At 37.3% G+C, this 23,324-nt stretch overlaps 1 protein-coding gene across 1 annotated transcript in view; it reads left to right on the forward strand.

Moving 5' to 3' along the window:
* Positions 1 to 23,324, forward strand: part of CPNE9 (copine family member 9) — a 2,305,657-nt gene that overhangs the window by 2,250,487 nt on the left and 31,846 nt on the right. Inside the window, exon 14 of the mRNA XM_044076409.1 lies at positions 16,958 to 17,031. Coding sequence (XP_043932344.1) covers positions 16,958 to 17,031 — 74 coding nt within the window. The remainder of the gene's footprint in view (positions 1 to 16,957; positions 17,032 to 23,324) is intronic.

Raw genomic sequence — 23,324 nt, forward strand, 5'->3', positions numbered from 1 at the left:
CCACCACTCCGTTGGATGGCAAACGGAAAAATGAAAGTCCTTTAAAACAATTGAAGATAGCTCGAAGGTGATGGCAGGTACTATGAATCTTTCTGATTTCTCTTTGAGAAAAGAGCATTATATGCTTCTGGCAAAAGGACTAGGATATATTCCAACCTCTACAGAGGACATTGTGAGAGTGTTGACTGATTTAAAGTTGTTTATAAGGTCCATACCACTGAAGTTGATTTTTAAAAATGACAAATATGATGCTAGTGTTTGTAAACGACACAGTGTTTTTGTACCTAATTATGCCCCAGTACTTATAGCTTTTAATGATCTCTGTGAGGATGCAATCAGGAAGGCTTATGCAACTAATAATTATAAGAGAAATTATAATTTAACTTATGCAGAATATATTGCTTTGAATGAATTAAAGGAAAACTCACATATTGTGATAAAACAAGCTGACAAGGGGGGATCAACTGTTATTATGAATAGAGAACATTATATAGGTTCAGTGCTTTTATTGTTGGATGATGATACAGTGTTTAAGCGTGTTACACTTTTACAAGTAAAAAAATGCATTAGTTACGTTAATATGTGTGTGTATGACCTACAGATAACAGGAGATATTTCGTTGGATTTATTTCACTTCTTTACAGTACCGTGCACTGTAGTGCCGCAGTTATATGGCATACCAAAACTGCACAAGTCACAGGTTAATCCCCCGATGAGACCCATCGTCTCTGGAAATGGGTGGATTACTGAACCCATATCACTCTACCTGCAATGACAACTACAACCATTACTAAAGTTTTGTCACACAGTGCTTAAAGATTCTAGTGATTTTTTAGTTAAGCTCAAGAATTGGCATATGAATATGAGTCTAGCTACAGATACCTGTGAACATATATATATGGTGGTAATGGACATTACATTGTTATTTACTGTAATCCCTAATGATTATGGGCTGGATGCCATTAGAGAATTCTTGTTGAGATATTCAGGTTTTTTAGCCGGACATATAGAAAATATTTGCATGTTGTTAGACCTGGTTCTAAGAAACAATATATTCTTGTTTGATAACGAATTTTATTTACAGCAAACTGGTGTGGCAATGGGCACACCAGTAGCAAATACTTATGCCAATCTGGTTCTTTCCCAATGGGAGAGAATGTATATAAATGATGGTGAGAGGTTTTTGAATGAAAATTTGTTATTTTATCAAAGATTTGTGGATGATTGTTTCCTTCTTTGGAAAGGCACCCATAGTGAATTAGAGGATTATATTCTTTCTCTGAATAATTCAACTAGTTTTTTAAAGTTTAAGTATGAATGTTCGATTAGCACCATTAATTTTCTAGATATTACATTATTTAAGAGGGAAGGTGTTGTTAACACCACAGTATTTAAGAAAGAAGTATCATCTGGAAGGTACCTATATGCATCAAGTATGCATGCTCCACATGTGTTTAAGGGCATTGTTAAGGCGCAATTGGCTCGCATCTGTGGACTCAATACTGATGATAATGCTTTTAAGAAGCAACTTAATGAAGCATGTGTGGAATTTAAGAATAGTGGGTATTCATCGCATATGATACAAGAGATTAGTGAATATATTATATCTAATAGACATACCCTCTTCAAACCTACATTTCTACAGATACCTAATACACTGTGTGAAAGACTGAGTGAGCCGGTGGACAGGGTTTGTCTGAGATATATAACTTCTTACAGCACTATGACTGCCACGGTGAGAGATATAGTTAGAAAATGCTGGAAGGTCCTTCTTACACAGGATGATATCAGGATGGTTGTGGGGGACAGAGCGTGTTTTTCTTATAGAAACATGAAGACAATAAAAAGTATGTTAGCGTATAAGGACATTGGTAGTGTAAATTCTACATCTATTGGTGTATCAAGGAAGGGTACTTTTTCCTGTTATAATTGTAGTTGCTGTGTACACATTTTACAACAGTGTGATCCATTAAGTCCTGTAAATACATTTGTTCACCCTGTTTCAAAAAGAGTGTATACCTTTAACTGTTTTGCCACTTGTGTAACAAGTAATATTGTTTATTTGGCAACATGTGACACCTGTCCCTCCTTTTATGTTGGAAAAACTACTAGAAAACTTAAAGACAGGATTATAGAACATAAATCCAACATAAGGAATGGGAGTGACATGAATGCTTTATCTAAGCATGTAAAAAGTTATGGTATATCTCTCACTTTTAAGTTTAGGGTTATAGACACTGTTAGTGTGTCAAAAAGGAGGGGGGACTTATGTAATTTGTTAGACAATAGAGAATATGATTGGATTGTAAGACTAGCAGCAGATGTGGCACCAGGATTGAATGCAAGTGTTTCATTAAAGCCTGTTTTGACTACAATACAGCACACAAGGTTAAAATAATAACATATATTAGCAAGTATATACTTTTAATATGTTGAATAATATGATATTTTATTGAGTAAGCACATTTTTAAGTAGTTTTATTATAATATGCCTTTTTATTTGTTTATTGTAAGTTTGTATTATTTCATGTCATATGACCTTGGCTGCGGGTCATGTGATGTCCTGGGCTTGTATTTAAACATGTGATTTTATTGTACCTTTTGTTAAGCATTGAAAAAGGGTTTTGGCCTGAAAGCTTTGTTTTTGATAAAGGTTTTTGCTCTCAACGTTTGGTTTTTTGGTCTTTAAGCAAAACCTGTCAGTTTCTATTTCCTGAAACAAACCACAAGTATGTATGCAGTCATTATCAAATGACAGTAGAAATTCAATATGTACTTTCATTAAATTTGTTCACTTTTTCACAATATCCCACTACCCCGAGTTTCATCAAATATCAGTTCACTGAAGCTTCAACCAAATGAAAAAAACAAAAGTGTTGATTTTTCTTTAGGCAGCAAGTCTTAAAAGTGTTGATTTTTTTAGGCAGCAAGTCTTAACTTCATCTACCATGTAGATTACTTTTTCCACCAGTACCTCCATTGCTTATATATGCTAACCCCTTGCCATACAACAGTGGTGAAAAACAAAAAGCTCAAACATTAGAATGACTGCTAGTGCAAAAGCACAATCCACACACAGAGATTATTGTGTAAAAAGTAATCAGCCAGTTCAGTAGTAGAGAAAAGAAATGTAAGAATTCAACTCATATACTTTATACAACAGAGTGCAGGGAAACACAGTATGTCACTTTGGCATGGTTTAGTACAGAATGTCAATAAATCACCCACCTTTCCTGTGTAACCTTCATCAGGTTGCTTGAGGTCATGCAGTTTTGCAAGGGCTACTTGGCTAAAATTGATATTATATTCAAAATGTGAAAGTTTCACCCAATATACTGCAACAGTCTAGCACTTATAATAAGTAGAAAGTAAAGAATACACAGCCCCCTATACAGAAGTGATGTGAGGCTTTGCCTTTTACAAAAACATTGTTTTAAAAACATGCCTGAATGACATGTCCAACCATTCTATTTTATACAAAATGGTACTCTGCTACTACATTCCACATTTGAATTACACCCATTATTCCTAAATGATGATAAAGCTTTTCCACTTCACCAGCTTCACCACTTCAATAAGTAGTCCAGGTTTCCTCTGAAGAACTAAACAAAAAGGCTTGTTATGATGCCATTTTGGGTATGTCAGTTTCAGTAAGCAGTATAATTAACTATACTCTAGACCTAGAAGGCCAAATACAAGAGAGGTACCAAAAGTGCTTTTTCCGTTGTTGTTGCTGTTTAAATTAACTATAAATAAGATCACTCGAGATGCAGCTTCTTGTTTATATAATGAGCATTCAGCACACCACCACTGAGTTCCAGCAACCTTTGCTTGCATATTTCATTACTCTGACTAAGCAGTTTAGTCATCCAAGTTAATTTAGTGGCTTTGGTGACCGTAGGAGCTGTCTGGGGAGAATAGGAGTGAACGGCCACTGCTGGCTCAAAAATCCTGATGGGAGGAAAGCTGCTCTGGCTCACCATTTGGATGGTATCTATCAGGAACAGTAGGTATCCATCCACTAGTGTTGTAATCAAGTGGAGCTTGCACTACCAGAATGCAAATACAGTATGTAGCAGAAGGGAAATTAGCATACAAACATACTTTTCCTCTTGTGAGGTAGCAACTGAAAGCCTGGAGGAGCCACTGAGATGGGAGGGGGTACTTCCAGTTGGAAAGGGTAGACCATCCCCAGGACTATCAAGCTGGCCCTCTTCCTACTGCCTGACTCTTATTGGAGAAAGGTGGACTAATAAGGGTTCCTGTACAGGAATAAATAGAATGTAAGACTCTCACCTAGCCCAGGTATACCCAAGTCCCATTATTCCAGAACAAATGGGCCCAATGGGTGAAGGTAGAGGTATCATAGGTAAGGTCCTGGGGAGAAAAAAAGTAATTTAGTAATCATTACACTCGGATTAATTCCATGCAAAACTGACTTTCTGTAGTCATCTAAAGAATAATTTGCTGTAACCTTTATCCTCTAGCTTCAGATTTATAACAACTACCATTTTAACTGTCTGTCTCCATGTTTATAACAACTACCATTATTACTGACACAGATAAGCCACAAGTATTCCTAAGTTGACAGAACTGGATGAATGACTTAGAATGTTTTGCAACTCATTTTGGCTGTTTCCCGGTCCTCTTCACATCTAACTGATCTACAGGACCTGCCAGAGACTGAGGAATCTAGAACAATGTCACACTACTGCCAAGGAATGTTTTCCCCTACTTCTCTAACCATACTCTGGACTCTATAGCATCTCAGATACATCTCCACATGTGCCACAGCTACAACCCTGCCCCCTACAGAAAACACTCCATATCAGTCCTCAGCCACTGACATGGATCCAGTGTAATGTTGCATCCAAGAACATCCCCACCCATCCTCAGTGCCTGTATCATCTGGTACCCAAGCTGCTAATCACACCCAAGTCACGTAGACCATAGTAATGACTTCATCCCTATACCCCTATTTCCACAGGCTGACAAATGACTTAGAATTCATTGTGCAGTACAAAACAGATCTACTTTCCATGCTGTAATGCTTATCAAGTGTTTTTCCATGGCATGCTCTGCTTTTGCATGAAGCAAAGTATTTCAACTACTATATACAGAAGATGCTAACAGCAGATAACTGCAAATAAGCTGTCTAATTAGTGTACGTCATATAGGATACAACCAGTTTGAAAACATACATAGGAATGTATAAAAACAGAAAACATGACTTACATAAAAATGGTGGCTCCTCAGTTGCAAAAATATCAAATTAATAAATTAAAAAGCAAGGCAAAATCAAACGTGCCCCCCCCCCAATCAATAATGAACATTTTCCTCAGAGCAGGAACTATGGAGCACTTAAGCCATATATGGTATGGGAATGGCTTACCTACAAGAATTTAATGTCACTGTGAATTTGCTGCAATGTATTGTATTGTGCGAGCTGGTGGTGCACTTTTCAGGGGTGCATTCATGAAGCTGGCATATATATACGTATATATATATATATATATATATATATATATATATATATATATATATACACATACACACATATATATAAGAGATCTGATGTTGTCAGTCTTCGCTTATTCCTTGACCTGTGGGTTCAGTTCCAAAACTGGAACTGACTTGGCCGTACTATAGTCCATGAGGACCAAAACCTCTCAAGCTTTTCTCCCTACCCTTAATGCTCCTCTCCCTTTTACCTCAGATCTCATTTGCCAATTCCAGAGACAGATGTGTCACCAAATCTCTCGAGCTAAGTACAGTTATATTCTAAATTGACTTAGTTGTTTCTTCATTTGTAGCCTTTCTATTACTTAATTAGTCTCTTTTTCTTAGTCTAGAATCTTCCTACTATACTTTTTTCTCTGTTAAGCTCCTTTCCATCTTTTTTTCACTTCGATGAATTCTTCACTACCATAATTGGTAGACTTTCTTCATTTCCCTTTCAATTTCTACATAAAAAAGCTGTCTAGTTTATATATATATATATATATATATATATATATATATATATATATATATATATAGATATCGCTGGTATTTCTTGTCTACCATTGCTGTTAGCAACCCTTTTTCTAAATACTTTAGTTACACGCTGTCTATACCTTTTCCTATATACCCTTGGGTATTCTAGGCCTACCATTGCTGGTAAAACTATTCTGTATTTTTTTCCCTATTTCTAGTTTTTCAGTCTTTAGTTCTGTGTACTAGATATGGCTGATAAAGGAAAGGGCACCTCTGGCTTTAAAATAATGTCAGAAGTGCGATAAGAAGATGCCTAATTCTGATGGTCATTTGTTATGTGTATATTGTTTAGGCTCATTACATCTTCAAGAAGACTGCTTGATATGTCATGCATTTAGTCACTGAGCCTCAGTTGAATGAAAAAATAAATTGATGTTATAAGGCATGCTAAAATCATCTTTTGAGGAGGCCTTATCTGGTTCCAAATCTAAGACGGATCCTTCTTCTTCTTCCTTTTCAAAACCAAGAAGCATAAGAAGAAAAGTCACTCGGCACTGACCTCCCCCTTGGTACCAGTGAATAAAAAAGCTAAATTAGGGGGTCCACAAATGAGAATGGAACTGAAAGCCTCTGTTCTGAGACCTCTGATATCTTCAGCACCAGGGTAGACACTTGAAAAGAAAGATAAAGTTTCGGAAACTACAACCTCAGTTCCATCCACTGAACTGGCACTGACACCAATGGTTCCGACAATAATTCTTGAGGAACCAGAGTTCACTTTTCCAAGAATGCAGTATTCCCCATCTATAGATCCATTTGCAGGGCAACTACATAGTCCATTTTTAGAGAGACCTATATTTCCATCCACCAGATCAGTTTGCTCTACCAATAGCCTATCAGAAATGGACATGCTGAGGCTGGTGGATCAGGTTCTTGAGGTGAGAGAATTTCCTTCTATGTCCTCAGTTCCAACTACCTCTAGTTCTGGAACTACTTTTTCCATGACTCCACCAAATCTTCCTCCTCTGACCCCACCTGTGGTTTTGGAGACTCAGGCTTTGATCATTCTGGCACCAACTGGCTTGGCCCCAGCCAGATCTTCATCTCCAGGGCTGATTACTACCTTGACCTCTTGGGTCCTATCGGAACCAGAGGGCTCCCAAGGTGCAAGGGCAGATTCCGCTGTCAGCTCCAGGGGGCAGGTTTCGACTACATTTTTTTTCAGAGCCATCCCTGCACTGTGGGACCTTGGCACACATGATCTCCACTCTGGCTTCATCATCGGGGGTGGCCTCCTCGGACCAGGGAGTGACCTCTGTCCTGAGGCAGTCATTCTCGGTTCTGGGCTCCCTTCCCTCTTCAGAGGTCCTGCTTCCCAGGCAGTGGAGAGGGCTTTGTTCTCGGTGGGTACCCAGTCATCTGTCCCCCAATCAGAATTGATCCCTGACCTTTCTTTTCATTCTGACTCTCATCCAGCCTCTGCATCTAGACAGTGAGGGCCGAACTGTCCAGGTATTATCCTCTTCTGACAGTTCTTCAAATTATCAACTGAAGAAGTTTCTCACAAGAGAAAGTGCAAGAAGAAGTACATGGGTTCCCCGGAAGAATCCGTCACTGAGGATACTGACTACGATGAAGGGGAGGGGTCCTTTAGGTCACCCCCTGAAGATGTCTCCTTCAGAGACATCCTTGAAATCCTTAAACAGAGGGGTGGCTGGAAGTTCCAACATCCCTCCCCTGAGGAGTCAGTATACCTGCAAGCTTTCAGCTTTCACCCATCTTCTTTTTGGGTGACCTCCCCCCCCCCAGCTGATGATCTCATTAAACTGATTGCACAGCAGGCATGGAATGCTCCCAATTCCATAGAACCAATCCCTAGGAGGCCAGACAAAATTATCTCAGTTCCTGAAGATTTTCAATTTTGGGCAAAAGACTTAGCAGTAGATGCCATGGTGGTTGCAGCAGCCATAAAAAAAGAACTGTCTGAAGAGAGTTCCACTAGCCATCCTCCCAATAGAGAGTCCCAAGCGATGGATAGGTTCAGGAAGCAGGTATACGCTTCATCGACCTTTGCCGTATGTTCATTGAATTATCTGACACATTTCACTTTACTCCAAAAGGATTTAATTAAGGAGTTATCAAATACCCTTGTAGGATCTTCATATGAAGGAGTCCAAGTTGGCCACTGAGTCCATATCCAACTCATCCATGAGGCTTATAGCGCATGCAGCCAAAGGGACGACCAGAGCAATGGGTTCCGGCTTAGCCATAAGGAGACATGCTAGGATGCACTTATGTGAATTTGAGGAGCCATTCAAGTCTTCTTTCGTCACTGCACCTTTTGACGGATTTTCTCTTTTTGGCTCAAAAATTCAAGAAATCTTGTCCAGGTGTGAGAAAGATGGAAAGGCCCTCTCTGCAGTGGGCATATGTTTTTCTACTCCTCAACAGTCCTTCTCTAGGAACCAGAGAAGTGGGAAGATGTGGTTCTGAAAGTCCCAAGGGTCTTTCCAGGACACACGTGGCAGTGGCTCCCCCAGAGGCAGAGGGGGAAGTTTTAACAGAAGACACCATCCACACAACAGAGGTGGCCCACAAAACCAGGGTTCCAGAGATTTTTTCTCGGTTAAACCCTACAAGTACTCCTGAAAGGAGGCCCAATCACTTGCCTCTGGGAGACAATTATCCTTACAACAATAAGCCTTGCTAGAAATAACTACAGATGTTTGGGTGCAAAGGATTATTACCAGGGGATACACAATTCATTTTCACAACTTCCCCCAAAAATTCAAAAGGATCCCCGATGTTCTACCCAGTCAGAGGGAGCCAGCAGTTCAAGAAATCAAAAAACTGCTACAAAAAAGAGTCATCCAACACACATCCCCTCAGACAAAAAAGAATCCAGAATTTACTCTATATTATTTTTAGTGCCAAAGAAAGCAGGGATCCAGAATTTACTCTAGATTCTTTTTAGTGCCGAAGAAGACAGGGGACTGGAGACCAATTTTGGATCTCAGTGTTTTGAACAAATCTGTTTGTCAAACGAAATTTTGGATGGTCACAATTCAGTCCATCCTTCCATTTATAGGGAAGGATGATTAGATGTGCTCAATAGATCTTCAGGCTGCATATTACCACATCAAGATGGACAAACCCTACAGGAGATATCTCCGCATCTGGCTGGGAGCCAGTCACTACCAATTCAGAGCACTGCCCTTTGGTCTCAACACAGTCCCCAGGGTGTTTACCAAATGTATGGCAGTGGTAGCATCTCACTTGAGACTTCAAAGACACCGAGTGTTTCCTTACTTAGATGAGTGGCTCATCACCACTTCCACCAGGCATCTCTTAGAAAAATCAAGAGACTATGTTCTTCAGATTTGTACCTACCTTGGAATCACAATAAACCATGAAAAACCTCTTCTGATCCCAATGCAGAATTTAGAATTTATAGGGGCAATTTGAGCACAAACACTCCCATAACCTCTCTTCCTTGTCTCAAAAAGATCAGATTTCAAGTCAGGAAAATAAGCAGCAGCAAGACAGTAGCCGCACTTCTAGTTCTGCAGGCTCTAGGTTCCATGGCAGCAACCATTACATTGGTACCTCTAGCAAGACCCCATTTGAGAATCCTACAATGGCCTTGTGTTTGTAAGTAGCACTTAGTACCATAAAGAAAAATGTTGTTGTGAAGACTGATATCTAATAAGTGACAAATAATGTCAGCATTAAACTTCAATTCATGTGCTAAAGATCTTACTGCTTTGATCCCATAGTCATGAGGTATTACCGTGAAAAGATTGCTAACATCCAATGTTACCAAGAGCACCTTAATTCCCTTTTGGATTGCATTCATTTTATCTGACAGATGTCTTAAAAAAGTACCAGTATCTCTGACTATGGAATGCATTCTTGATAGTTGTTGCTTTAACTCATTCTCAGCATACATGGAGAGGGGTTCAGTCAACCAACCTCGTCCCGCCACAGTTGGTCTTATTGGTGGGTCATCCAGGTGTTTATGGACCTTTGGCAAGCTACTTATAGTTGGAATAATGGGATGGTCCACACTAAAAAAATTGTACAGTTCTGGGTTAATCCTACGCTCCATGAGTAATGCATAGATATCATTTACTTGTTTTATTTTTATTTCCCGTACATTTTGGGATATAACTTCATACATTCTGTTATCCTGTAACAAGGATAGCATCTTTTTTCTGTACCATTCAGATACCATTACCACAATGGCTCCACCCTTATCAGCTGGTTTAAACACAAGTCCTGCCTTTGTTGTAACTTGGATAGGGAATAAATGCCAGTCCTTTAGACAAAATATTAATACTTGCTTTATCCAGGTGTTCATTTGACAAGTTAATTACCAATGGACTGCACCATGTGCCAACACCTACTCGAACTTGGTACTTGCATATTGGGAACGGCAAAATATAATATGCTCGAAGAATCCATGGAGAAGTCATTTATTATATTATGGGCACTTTGTGGATGATAATTTTATTGTGTGGATGGGGCAGGTCAAAGATCTGCAAGCATTCATAGACTATTTGCACTCTACCACAGACTTCCTTAAATTTTCAGTTAAATACTCAGATAAAAAGTCTGACTTTTTGGATGTTAAAATTAGCTATGATGTCACGTAAGGTCTCCGAACAGGAGTACATTGCAAGGATACTTAGCGTAACCATTATGTATATCGCCATAGTATGCATCCAAGACATATCTACAATAATATAATGGAAAATCAAAGGATGCACCTATCTAGGTTATGCACTGAGGAATATATATTTAAGGAGGAATGTGAATTGCTCAAATGACATCTTAGAAAGAGAGGTTATAAAGAATCAGATCTGAATAAACCAATAGATCATAGCACCTTCAGAAAGACTAAAGGCTGTCCCTACTATTTAACAGCATCTGATGATGAACACAAAGCTAAATCCCAGAAGAACCAGCAAGGGCAGAAGATTGTTTGCTCACCTACAGCTCAGATAATCAGCAAATTTGTGAAATTATTAATAAATATTGGCCGATACTCCTGGAAGATGAGACGCTTAAAGCATTAGTGGGAGAAAAACAAATATTCTTTATAAAAATAAAAAGAACTTGAAACTGTTACTTTGCCATAAAGATGGCCATCAAAAAAGATTCCCTGAACCCACAGGAATGAGAAAATGTGGGAGATGCAAAGCATGCCCACATATTAATCCTGTTCCAGGATTTAGGCATCTAGTAAATGGCAAAGAATATAATTTCAAGGTATCTGCCACATGTAACACCAAACACCTAGTGTACTTAGCGACCTGTAAACAGTGTACAGCATTTTATATAGGGAAAATGGACCAACGCTTCAAGGACCATATTTTAAGGCACCTTAGAGATATTTTACATGAATAAGCTCAGAATAGTTTGGCCAACCATGGGAAATGTTTTCCTACGCATTCTTTCTACTTCCAAGCTGTGGATATAATTATACCAAGTCCCAGAGGAAGAGATGTGAAGAATCTAACAGAAACCCGAGAAATAAAATGGATCACTAACCTTGGAGCACGCAAGTATCCAGGGTTAAATGCTGTAGTTCCCCTTAAACCTGTGTTAAAAAATAGGCATATATCTATTAGTTAATTATGTAAGGAAGGCTTGCTCTTTAAATGTTTAATGAATTGAAGCTACTGAAGGCGTGTCCAAAATAAATGTTCCTGATAGGTACATAGATGTTTAAAACATTCAGCACAAACCTAAAAGATTTACTGAACTGAAGAAAGCCTGAATAGGTTGAAAGTGCTTTTCTTCTTTTTTACCTTTTGGTTTTAAATGACGTTTTATGTTTAAAGCCTAAAGTTTTAAATTTTCAACATTAAGGTTTCAACTCTGTCTTTTAGCTCCGTGGTGGTCAACTCAGGAATATTTTCTGTTTTTTTCTCACTTGTTTGCACCTGGGAAGACCTTTAGCAGCTGAGGAAGTTTTTTTCTGCCATTACTTTTTGACCAAGGAGCTTCTGCCTCTTCCATTAAGATTCAACTAGCGGCCATTTCAAATTTCCACAATAGGTTATGGGACACTTTAGTAATGTCTCATCAACTTTATAAGGCCTTTTTGAAAGAAACATTGATGTTGAAACCTCCACATAAAGACCCATATGTTCTGTGGGATCTCAATTTGTTTCTCCAGACTTTGATTTATTCCCCCTTTGAGCCTGCAGCCACTTGTGAATTAAAGTACTCGTCTTGGAAAACAGCTTTGTTAGTAGCTATTCCCTCTGCTAGAAGAATTTCAGGGATTCAAGCATTATCTTGTAAATCACTGTATTTGATCTTCCACCTGGATAGGGTCTTGTTAAGGACCAATCCTTCTTTCCTACCAAAGGTTGTTTCAGTGTCAAATATTAATCAGACTATAAATCTACCAGTTTTCTTTCCAAAATTTTCAAACAAAGGTGAATACTACCTGCGTTTGTTAGAAGTCCACAGGCAGTTACATTTCTACCTTATTAGAACAAAGTCTTTCAGAAAATCTGTCCAACTGTTTATTGCCTTTTCTAATGCTAGACTGGGTAGACCAGTATCTAAAGTTAAATATCCAACAAGAAAAAGCTAGATACAAACAAAGCTGGTGCAGGAAAAAGTACATTTGAATAGACACTTCCCAATGCCTTCCAGGAGTACAAAGTTAAAAAGCTGATACCAGCTTTGTTTAGATCTGGCTTTTTTTTTGTTTTATATTTATTTTGCTTTATCAAGTTGTTTTTCGGTATCTAAAGTTACCCTTTCTAGATGGTTGAAAGACTGCATATCCTTCATATGTGCTAAAAATAATGTTAAATTATCTGGACCAGTTAAGGCACACTGTACCAAAGCTGTAGCTACATTACATCAACAGTTTTTCACCCCAGAGCTTCCTTGGATGATATTTGTACAGCAGCAACATAGGCTACTCCACATACCTTTATTACTCATTACAAATTAGATATGGCCTCCAGGGGAAGGGTGTCCCTTGGCTCTACGATGCTTAGGAATATTCTTCCATGAGTCCACCCAAGGTAAAAAGTAGCTGGGGACTCTGTCCCACAGGTCAAGGAATAAATGAAGATTGACAACATCGGATAAAGACGTTATGTACTCACCGTAATATTCCATCTGTGTTGTTGATCTTCATTTATCCCTGACTCCCCTCCCTCCAACCCCCATCCTTTGATATCTTTTGGTGAAGAGAGTTGTGTCCTTATTCATTAGTTTTGTAATCTTCCTATACCAGATATGATCTTCACAAAAGTATATTGGGAATACATACCTTTCATCTGTCAAACAGCAAACTTGATCTTAAGTAAAAGAGAAAGGAAAATTATAGGTAGGGAGAAAAGCTCGAGAGTTTTTGGTCCTCGCAGGCTGTAGTATGGCCAAGTAATTTCCGATTTCAGAGCTAAACCCATAGGTCAAGGATAAATGAAGATCAACAACACAGATGAAATGTTATGGTGAGTATATAACTTCTTTTTTGCTACGATGCATTGTATTGTGTGAGCTGGTGGTGCGCTTTTCAGGGGTGTATACATCAAGCTGGTATGTATAAGAGTTTTGCTGTGATGTATTATATTGTGTGAGATGGTGGTGTACTTTTCAGGGGTGCATCCATAAAGCTACTATATATAAGAGTTTTACTGTGATGTATTGTACTGTGTGAGCTGGTGGTGCACTTTTCAGGGGTGCATCCATGAAGCTGGTATATATAAGAGTTTTGCTGTGATGTATTATATTGTGTGAGATGGTGGTGTACTTTTCAGGGGTGCATCCATAAAGCTACTATATATAAGAGTTTTGCTGTGATGTATTGTAATGTGTGAGCTGGTGGTGCACTTTTCAGGGGTGCATCCATGAAGCTGGTATATATAAGAGTTTTGCTGTGATATATTGTATTGTGTGAGCTGGTGGTGAGCTTTTCAAAGGTGCATCCATGACGTTGGTGTATATAATTCTGGGAAATTTCAGCTTGCCCCATAATTTAGAGGTGTAGGGGGGGCTTGTCCTCCCAAAAAAAAGATTTTTGTGTTTTTTAGGATTTTTCAGCTCACTGTATTTGATACTTAATTTTCTGTAAATGGTGAGTCAAAAAACTCATCAGTGGCTCATAGGTAAACCTATGGGGACAGTTTATTAACAGGTACTCTTCAAATCCTGATTCCGTGAGTGATGTCCTCCAGAATATTGTTCTATAAAATACGGCAGTCTTGGAATATAATGAAATAATTAACTCTGCTTACTATTTTCCCACTTCTTAACATAACAAATTTCAAACCAACTGTATTTTGGAAAAAGTGGTCAAGTTTACCATCAGTAGTCTTAAATTTCAAGAGTCATATTTTTAGCAAACCCTTCTAAGAGATTTGAAGATTGTAATTTCACAGTTTTATCTAATACAATATTGGAGGCATGCATCTGATATGATTTGCCATTTTGGTTCATGCAGAAAAGTTTTTTTTCCATATATATCAGATTCAAAAGTTGAGGTTTGAGTATTTTTTTAATTTATTTTCTCCTGTTGTTGTCGCACAGGTCCACTTTTTTATATTAATGATGTTTGCCCTTATCAGGGGCAACTTGTGGTACTAACTACTGGGCTGCTCGCCCCCCCCCCCCTCATAAAAACAGAAATAAAAATTACTTTTTTTTTTTTTTTATTGCAATATGGTAGCTTTAGCATTACCACTATCATTGAGGAGTTCAAAACTTCACACATGCGCTAAATTCCAAGACTTTCAGAGGAAAAAGTAAAAAAAAAGAAATCCGTTTACTCAGTGTGCTCATCTGTTTTTAAAACAGCCCGACACTACATCTCCATACTATGAATAAGGTGGATCATGGTTTATACTGGTTTCTTCTGCAAAAGACAGAATGATCACTGAAAAACAGCCCTTTGAACTATTGTATGAAGTAGCAAGGTGCCATTTCTATTGGCTCAGGCTGCCCCAGGTGACTAGTTCAAACTAAGGCAGCCTGAGACTGAAAGTGAAAGATCAACTAATGGACTATTGCTGCAAAAGGAGTATAGCAGCAATTTTAGTTTTACTAGTCCTACATTTGCAACATACCTAGTACATTGAAAAGGTAATTATTTTATTACAAATGAGTAAGTGTGAGGGTGAGGGTGTGCTCTGACTGTCACTGATTTTACTGATTTCACAGATGGTCTCTAATTTAACCTTATATTTGGCCCATTCCTTGCAGTGTTTGTGCTTTCTGTCAAATCAATGAGAAATGCAATCACTAACTAATGACAGACATTGAGTTTCAGACAGAAAAAGCAAGCTAATGAATGCAAAGCCTGTTATTCTACCAACTTTCTAATTTATCGGGCAGTATATAACACCCATGAGTTTTAGCCTTCTTCTTGATTCTTAAGAAATTGAGAGGTATGTGGAAGGTGAGGTGGGGTTACAGTGGGTTACTCTCTGTATTCTGACAGGATTAAGCTGAAAAGCCACTTTCCTATGCTTCAGTTATTTTATGTGTCGAACCATTCATTTGATCACAGATAAACTTCTGGGGTGTATAGCCATGCAAGTGGCTATAATTGGTGGGGGTCACATATTTGTGTGAGTAAGTAAAATATATGTATGCATGGGGGCACAGATGCTCTCAACGGTCTCTGATTTACCTGAATGTATCTGTTTTTGCCTCTTATCGTTCCTTTTAGTGGTTTCTATGGCAAATCAAAGAGTATTGCACTCACTAAATGACAGACATTTGAATTTTAGACTTAAGACCTTCAGAAATAGCACATTATTCTACCACCTTTCTAATTAAATAACAGTAATATCTGTCCCTGATTCTGATTCATTGTCCCCAATTATTTTATAGCTTTCTCCTTGATCCTTGAGTTAAGAGGTATGTGTCTGCTCATGTGGGATGGGGGTTGCATCGGCTTGAACAATCTAATTTGACAGCAGTGAGCTGAGTAGATACATTCCTATGTCATAGTTATTTATGCATTTATTCATTCATTCATTTGATCGCAAACTTCTGACGTGTATAGTCATTGTCATACAGGTTGCTCTAATTCATGTTCACGTGTGTGTGTGTGTGTGTGTGTGTGTGTGTGTGTGTGTGTGTGTGTGTGTGCCAAGATGGGATAGACTAGATTATCATGGCTAATTATTATTGTTATTGTAAGATAGTCTCATCTCTGAGGTGTATAGAGTCAATATATTTGGATTTAATTGCTGGGAATGAGCCTGTTGGAGAATGCAAGTGATTGACCCTGCTGTCATTTGGTCAACTCAAGTAGTTATTAATTTGGCTTTGCCGAACTAGTGTGCATTTATGCAAAGACATCTGGTATACTTTACTTTGACTGTTTTCTTAACACAGAAGTTTAGGGTGTGCACAGTGAGTAAAGTTGCTGTAATTCATGTATTTGGGGGTTGTCTGTAATGAAAATGTCTGTATGTGGGGGAGGGATTTCATTGTATCTAAAAGTAGCAAGTTACCCTTAATTATTTTTTGTCTTTCCATCACAAACATCAGTATTGTACACAATAAGTGACTGTGCTGGTCTGGGCAGGATGTGTGTGAAAACAACTGATCACTGGCACAGTGCTGTATAAGTAGCATTGCCAGCTCATTTGGCTTTTTCTGTGATTAAATTTTTGGTGGTGACTCTTTCTTTACAGATCTGTTTGTACTCCTTTTCTGTGTGAGTTTTATCCAAGTGCTCTGGTTTCCTCCTCCATACCCTTAACTGTATGCCTGTGACCATTTGTGCTTTTACTTTCATCTCAATCTAACATCAGAGGAGCACACAGAAAGTTACTGTCTTGTTTTAGAGGGTTAGGTAGGCAGGCATTACTTCAATACAGGATTTATGTATTGAAGCCATGTGGCTGAACCTGATGGCTAAGATGGAGAGGATGCTTGGTTTCCTATATTTTTCAAATGTTAACAGCATGTTCTTCCTCTTCTTTCCATGCACCAGCCATGGAGGAACTAGATGGAGATGAAGTGCGACTGTCTTCAAGAGGGCGCTATGCAGAGAGAGACATTGTACAGGTATCGCTCTGTAACAAACTTTAAACATGATGTACAATAAAAATCCAGAAATATGCTTTGTGATAACACCTGTAAGAAAATGTGATTTTAGAATAATGATTGTATTTAATGTTCTCATTTATATACTATATTAACTCAAATATGAACTGCATATATTATGGATAATAATGACATTCCAATAAGAGCTTTTTCATAAAATGTAATACTAATTGTGCTATTTATTTATTTGTTTCTTTAGTTTTGTTTTTTGGAGGGGTGTTTGCAGTTGAGTCAACTAGCAGGAGTAATATAAGGGAAGCATGTCCAACTAGGAAACCTATACATTAGGTAAAACTGAAAGATTAAGTTCAGAAGAAGTCATTCTAAAATACATAACTGACATTCATAAATTTTAGCAATGCAGTGTTTCATTGTATGTATTAGGAAATAATTTGTAATTAGTCTGGCAGAAAATGATGTGGACAACATAACTAAATTGTCTCTAATTTTTTGATCTGTATAAGCTGCTCAGCACTGTTAGAAATATTCAGAGGAACTCTCATCTAATATTATTTGTATATTCATAAGTTACTGGCACCACATTTTAAAATGTTATGAAAGTACATAAACTTTAGAACCTGATGGGCTGTGATCTCTTAAAATGTATGTTATCTCTTCCTGGGCAGTTATTACCAGCTGAGTTGCTTGGTTTTTTTTTTTTTTTTCCATTTTTAGCCCATATTCTAGTTTCTAATTACACTTCTTTGGTCTGTATCTAGTAATTGGATTCACAGCATTCATTTGAACGTCATTTCCTCATTGTCCTCTTTTCAGTCCAATGGTCTTCTGAGTTTAGTTACTAACCTCCACTTTGAACCCATGTGCTTTTCTCCATCCAGCCCCATTAACACTGACTGAATTTCATACTACCTTTCAAGAGAAAATGTGATGAAAGAAAAGCATGATTCTGCATCACATCATGATATTAAAATTTGGGGTCCCAATAGTCTAGAAAATACGCATTTGTTCACAGCACTGTTAACTTGTATGACAGTGAGCATAATTCTGAAATGGAATAGGCAGTGATCTTTAAAGAGAGTTCTAATGGGGGCATATAAAACAGCCAAGTGTCATAAGAACAGGAAGAACAATATAACATTTAGTTATATAGAAGATGGAGCTAAACCGATTTACAGTTTATTCATGTGGCCAGAAATGGACAAACAGGATAAGGCAGGCAATCATTGCCTGTCATCAAAGTCTACATTTATGTGAAGGTGTCATACTCACCATGATTTCTCAGTGAACCTTCTAAACTATTCTCCAACCTCATAGTATAAACAAAAGCTTATCCTTCCATTCTTTTTAATTAGGCACATTTTACTGTGTTGAAAAACATAGACAACAACTAAGACAGTATCCAATAACAATGAAAACTCTTAAATGTGAAGCATACTAGAAGATACAAACTTACACAAAAGAATACTCAGAAAACAGACCAGTAGATAGTGTTATATGTGGCTTATGTGGCGTCTGATGTATAATAAAATATTTTTGTACTGTTAGTGTAAGAAAATACTTTCAAGATGAGTAGTGAATCCATGAATTTTGAAACAAGTTCACTAATTCTGCAGTACAATGTGGTTAATTTATTACACAGACTTCACAGTATATATTCTATTTATCCTTTTTGTGTTTGAGTATCAAAATAAAATAAAGTTGGGGTTAGTTCTTCTAGCAATATGTGCTTCTCTTGTAAACATGGCCTTATCAACATATCTACTACATGCTTGCTTGCTCAGTATTTCATTTTCATATAATACTCCTGTAGATTAAGTAACATTATTTTCGGTCTAGAAAGCACATTATTCGGATATTTTTTTAAATACGGTTTGCAAAAGCTCATGGTCTGTTTCCACCAGAACTTTTTACCATAAATATATTGTGGAATTTCTCCCAGCCATATACTATAGCTGCCTGTTTCATTTTTTTTTTCTGAGCAAATCTCTTTTGTGTATCTGTTAAACAATCCTCATGACAAATAGACCACTAGCATATTCTCTTGTAAGATTAAAGTTCCTACACAATTCTAATTGATATTTACTTGCAACAAAACTGGCTTATTAACAAAATGGTATTTAAAGTCGGTGCATCGATAACTAGCTTGTTAATAATTTCAAAAATCTCCTCCTGATCGTAACTCTATTCCTAGGCTATATCTTGCTCTAGCTGCTTTCTTTGAGGTACATGTGTCACATACCCAGTAGGTACAATCTATGCATGATACTGCATAATTTCTAGAAACATCTCTAATACCTCTTTGACTTCTGGGTTTGGCACTCAATGATCCAGTTTTATTTTATGTTAGAATATGACCCATATATTTCAGACTTGAAATTCCTTATTTTACATTTGCTTTTAATGGTCTTGAAATTATGTTGTCTTAATCTGTAAGGCAACTGCTTCATTTTCTTTTCATGTTCATTTCATGTCTGTGTACTGAAATGCAATCAATTATTTTACAATAACTTACAAAATATCAGTTTCTTGTGCAACAGCTCTTTGGAATATTTCTTCTGATGACAAAATGGCAAACAGAAGTCAGCGGAACTTGTACCTTTCTAATAGTATATGAAATATACACAATTTGGAATATTCTTCATCTACTCTTACCTATCAGAAGCCCTAGTTTGCATCTAGCTCTGAAAAATACTTGGCATTTAACATTCTTGGAACTGCTTACTCAACTGTAGCCATGACGGATGCTGTCTTTTTAATCATTTTGTTCAGATCTGGGAGGTTAATACAGATATGAATCTTATCTTTCTTCATTGCTGTAACCACACTATTCATCCATTCTGTTCAGCCATATTATGGCTGATCTTTCCATTCACTCCTTTTCCTGCCTGCTTTACTTCTGAGAGCTAGTGATAATCTCATTGAAGCGAGTAACACTAGCATAGCATCAGGTTTTATTTGTTTTGGATATTCTCCTGACATGCTTTGTAAACCCAGAGATAAATCAAAATAGTCATATAAGATATCACTGCTATGATTCTGCAAATTACCAAAGATGTCTCTTTGAATGTGTGACTGATTCCGTACACATCTACTGTTTGCATTTACATTCAAAATTAATTTCCCTTTGAAGACATTAAGCTACTTGCAAGCCAAATGATCCTTTACAGCCCAACCACTTCCAAGAGCTATAGATAATTTGCTTAATTTTGGTAAAGTAATGCACAGAGTTTGGGTTAGGGTTAGAGTCAGCACACATAAGTAAGGTGGTGCAAATAGGCAAAGCTATTCATATATAATGTAACTATATGCATTAAATAAGTCATTAGCAACAACCAGTGGTAGAAAGAGGTAGGTCCACTATGGTACAATAATTACAGAGTGAAATATGTGTGTGAGATGTATATATGTAATAGGAGTTACCCTTTGTAAATGAACCATTTGCATTTTGTTTGATTGTGTAGGTATGTCTTAAGTTCATGAAACTGGGGAAGGTTGTCAAATTTTCATATTTCTGGTGGAAGGATGTTTCAGGTAGTAGGTATTATATTGAAGAAGTTTGTCTTCCCTATTAATAGATGATATGGTGGTCTGCCTGTTTGCTAGGCTGCATGACTTCTGAGACAGTAGTCAGTGAAGTGGATAAATAGAGAAACAAAGATATACATTTTTTAATATTTTTATTGAAATTTTATATACAAGAAGAAACATACTAACCATTTAAAATAAATAACTATTTACATAAGTATGTACATCAGCTCTTCATACACACATACACACACTGGTCCCCTTCAAAACATTTAAAACCAATAACATCTAATTTCATAACATCGAGACCAGAACTTCTAAATCCCATAACATCTAAAACTCATGACATCGAATTTCATAACATCTAAAATGCATAATATGTAATAGTGTATCAGGAGATATGTAAATGTTATAGTTTAATCTGTTAATCTTGTGGTATCACTATGAGATGTAGTTTTCATTTCTATAGTTATTATTTATATAGTGTAGGAATTAATACTCTTTACATAGTGTTTATTTTGCCATTCTGTATGTGTTTTTTAGGTCATACAGGTAAGTGATATAGACATTATGTGTACATTCTTTATTGTGATTGTGATACAGTAGGGTTAGGAAATTAACTTTTCCCCACTGTAGTGCGATCTCGGAGTTGGTATATTTAATTTACGGGGGGACCCACATGAGGGGTGCAGGGGAGGCTTACCCCCCTGCAGAAACGTAGTAAAAAGTGTGTTTGGTTGTTTGGTGTTGTTATATATAGAGGGGATGTTATTTTTATGTGATTTGTAGTGTTTGATGTTCTGATGCACATTTTCGATGTTATAAAATTCAATGTTATGGGTTTTAGATGTTTTGAAGTAGACCCACACACACACACACACATATATATATATATATATATATATATATATATATATATATATATATATATATATATATTTCAATCACTAGGATTCTTACAAAGCCAAAGAGTATATATTGATCATAGAACAGTGATTAATATTTCTCTGTTAATAAGTTCACTTTTATCCAACCCTTATTTTGCTTGTTCTCTTATAAGTCAGATCTGACTCCTAGAGTGACTCCGCTGTCAGTCACTGCAATCTGTGGAGTTTACAAGGCAAAGGGGGAAACAGAAGTAGATTGCCATTTCCTTCTTCTGATCACACATGTATACATTCACACCTATTGGCAATTTAGAGTCCCCATCTGACCTTATGGACAGTCTTTGGAATGTGGAAGGAAATTGGAGAACCCAGAGAAAACCCACTCAAACACAGGGAGGGCATGCATACTCTGTACAGAAGGCACACTAGCTGAGAACTGAACCAGAGAACCACTTGCTGTGAGGTGGCAGCACTACCCACTGTGGCACAGTGTTTTTATTCTGTGTTTGTTTTCATTATAAAAGTAGACATTACTTTTGGACACACAACAGTGACATCATTTATAAACTCTGTAAATGAATATATGAAAGTATATTATATATCTTTTGCTTAAGATATAAAATAGAAAATCCTTTAGATATATTGGTCTTTTAAATGCACTAAAGACCAGAGTTCCATGAAGTATATACAGTCTTCTTGTAGGAATGAAACTTAAAGGGCGGTAGTGCAAATTTTTCCAGTCTTGTTAAATAAAATCATGGCAGCAATTCCATTCTGATTCAGCATGAGACAGGAATTATACCTACAGTATGCAGATGCTTTAAGGCAGGATTTCTCCTCTTTAAGCTCCACTGGATTCCCTTTTCAGGAAGATGCCCATGTGTCTCTATAAATATTGCAAAATGTTCCTTCTTTACTGCGTGTACTACCCACATTATTCCATGCCAACCTTTTACACATCACAAGTCAGTTATTATTAATTAATTGAACATACTTGCTAATGCAATTACACAGCTATGCTAACTACATCAATTTCTAAAACAACATACTTTACATAATTTAGACACCATTCTGACAAGACCTGCCAACACTGTGTAACATTGCACCCCCCAGCTTAAAACCGTTAGATTTATGCCCAAAACATGAGCTGTGAGCTTTAAACAAGCTGTACACATTATGGTGAACCATGCCTGGTCTGTGTTTCACTGTAAATTTGAATAGATGGTGTCCATGAATACAAATTTGCATTTTCATCTTGTTGTCTGCTTAACTGTAATTGTAGTGCATGGTTTGTGACAAGCATTAATCCTATACCCAGAAAGTGGTATTTTATCAAGGATAATACCCACTTAATTGCCAAGAATTCCCTCTCAGTGGTGGAGTATATGGATTCAGCTCCCTTTAATTTCCTGCTCTAAAAGCATAGGGGATGCACTTTTCCATTAAAGAACTGAGGTGTCTGACTGATATCCCAGAACACAATCCTGTGTGAGGGAGTTAAGAAAGACTTTTGAATATTCTCTTGGAATCCCAGCTTACGCAAGAGATCTCTCACCCAAAAGAGAGATTCCTGACATTTTGAAAAATACACTGCAAAGATAAGCAAGTTGTCTAAATGTGGAAAAATGAGGATTCCCTGTAGCCTGCAATGAGCTACAACTGGAGGTAGACACTTTGTAAACACTCTTGGTGCAGTGGATAGTCCAAACGGTAAGGCAGAGAACTGACAATATAATCCAGACATACAAAATCTTAAGAAACTCCTGAAGTCTAGATGAATAGGGATGTGATGATAAGCATCTTTTAAGTCTAGCGTTACCAGGAAACATGAAAGTGGAAGAAGATGCAATAGGTTATGGAGTGACATCATTTTGAATATGG

The sequence above is a fragment of the Protopterus annectens genome, chromosome 7.part0 (assembly GCF_019279795.1).
Source record: "Protopterus annectens isolate FY-2018-M chromosome 7.part0, PAN1.0, whole genome shotgun sequence".
Lineage (NCBI taxonomy): Eukaryota > Metazoa > Chordata > Ceratodontiformes > Protopteridae > Protopterus > Protopterus annectens.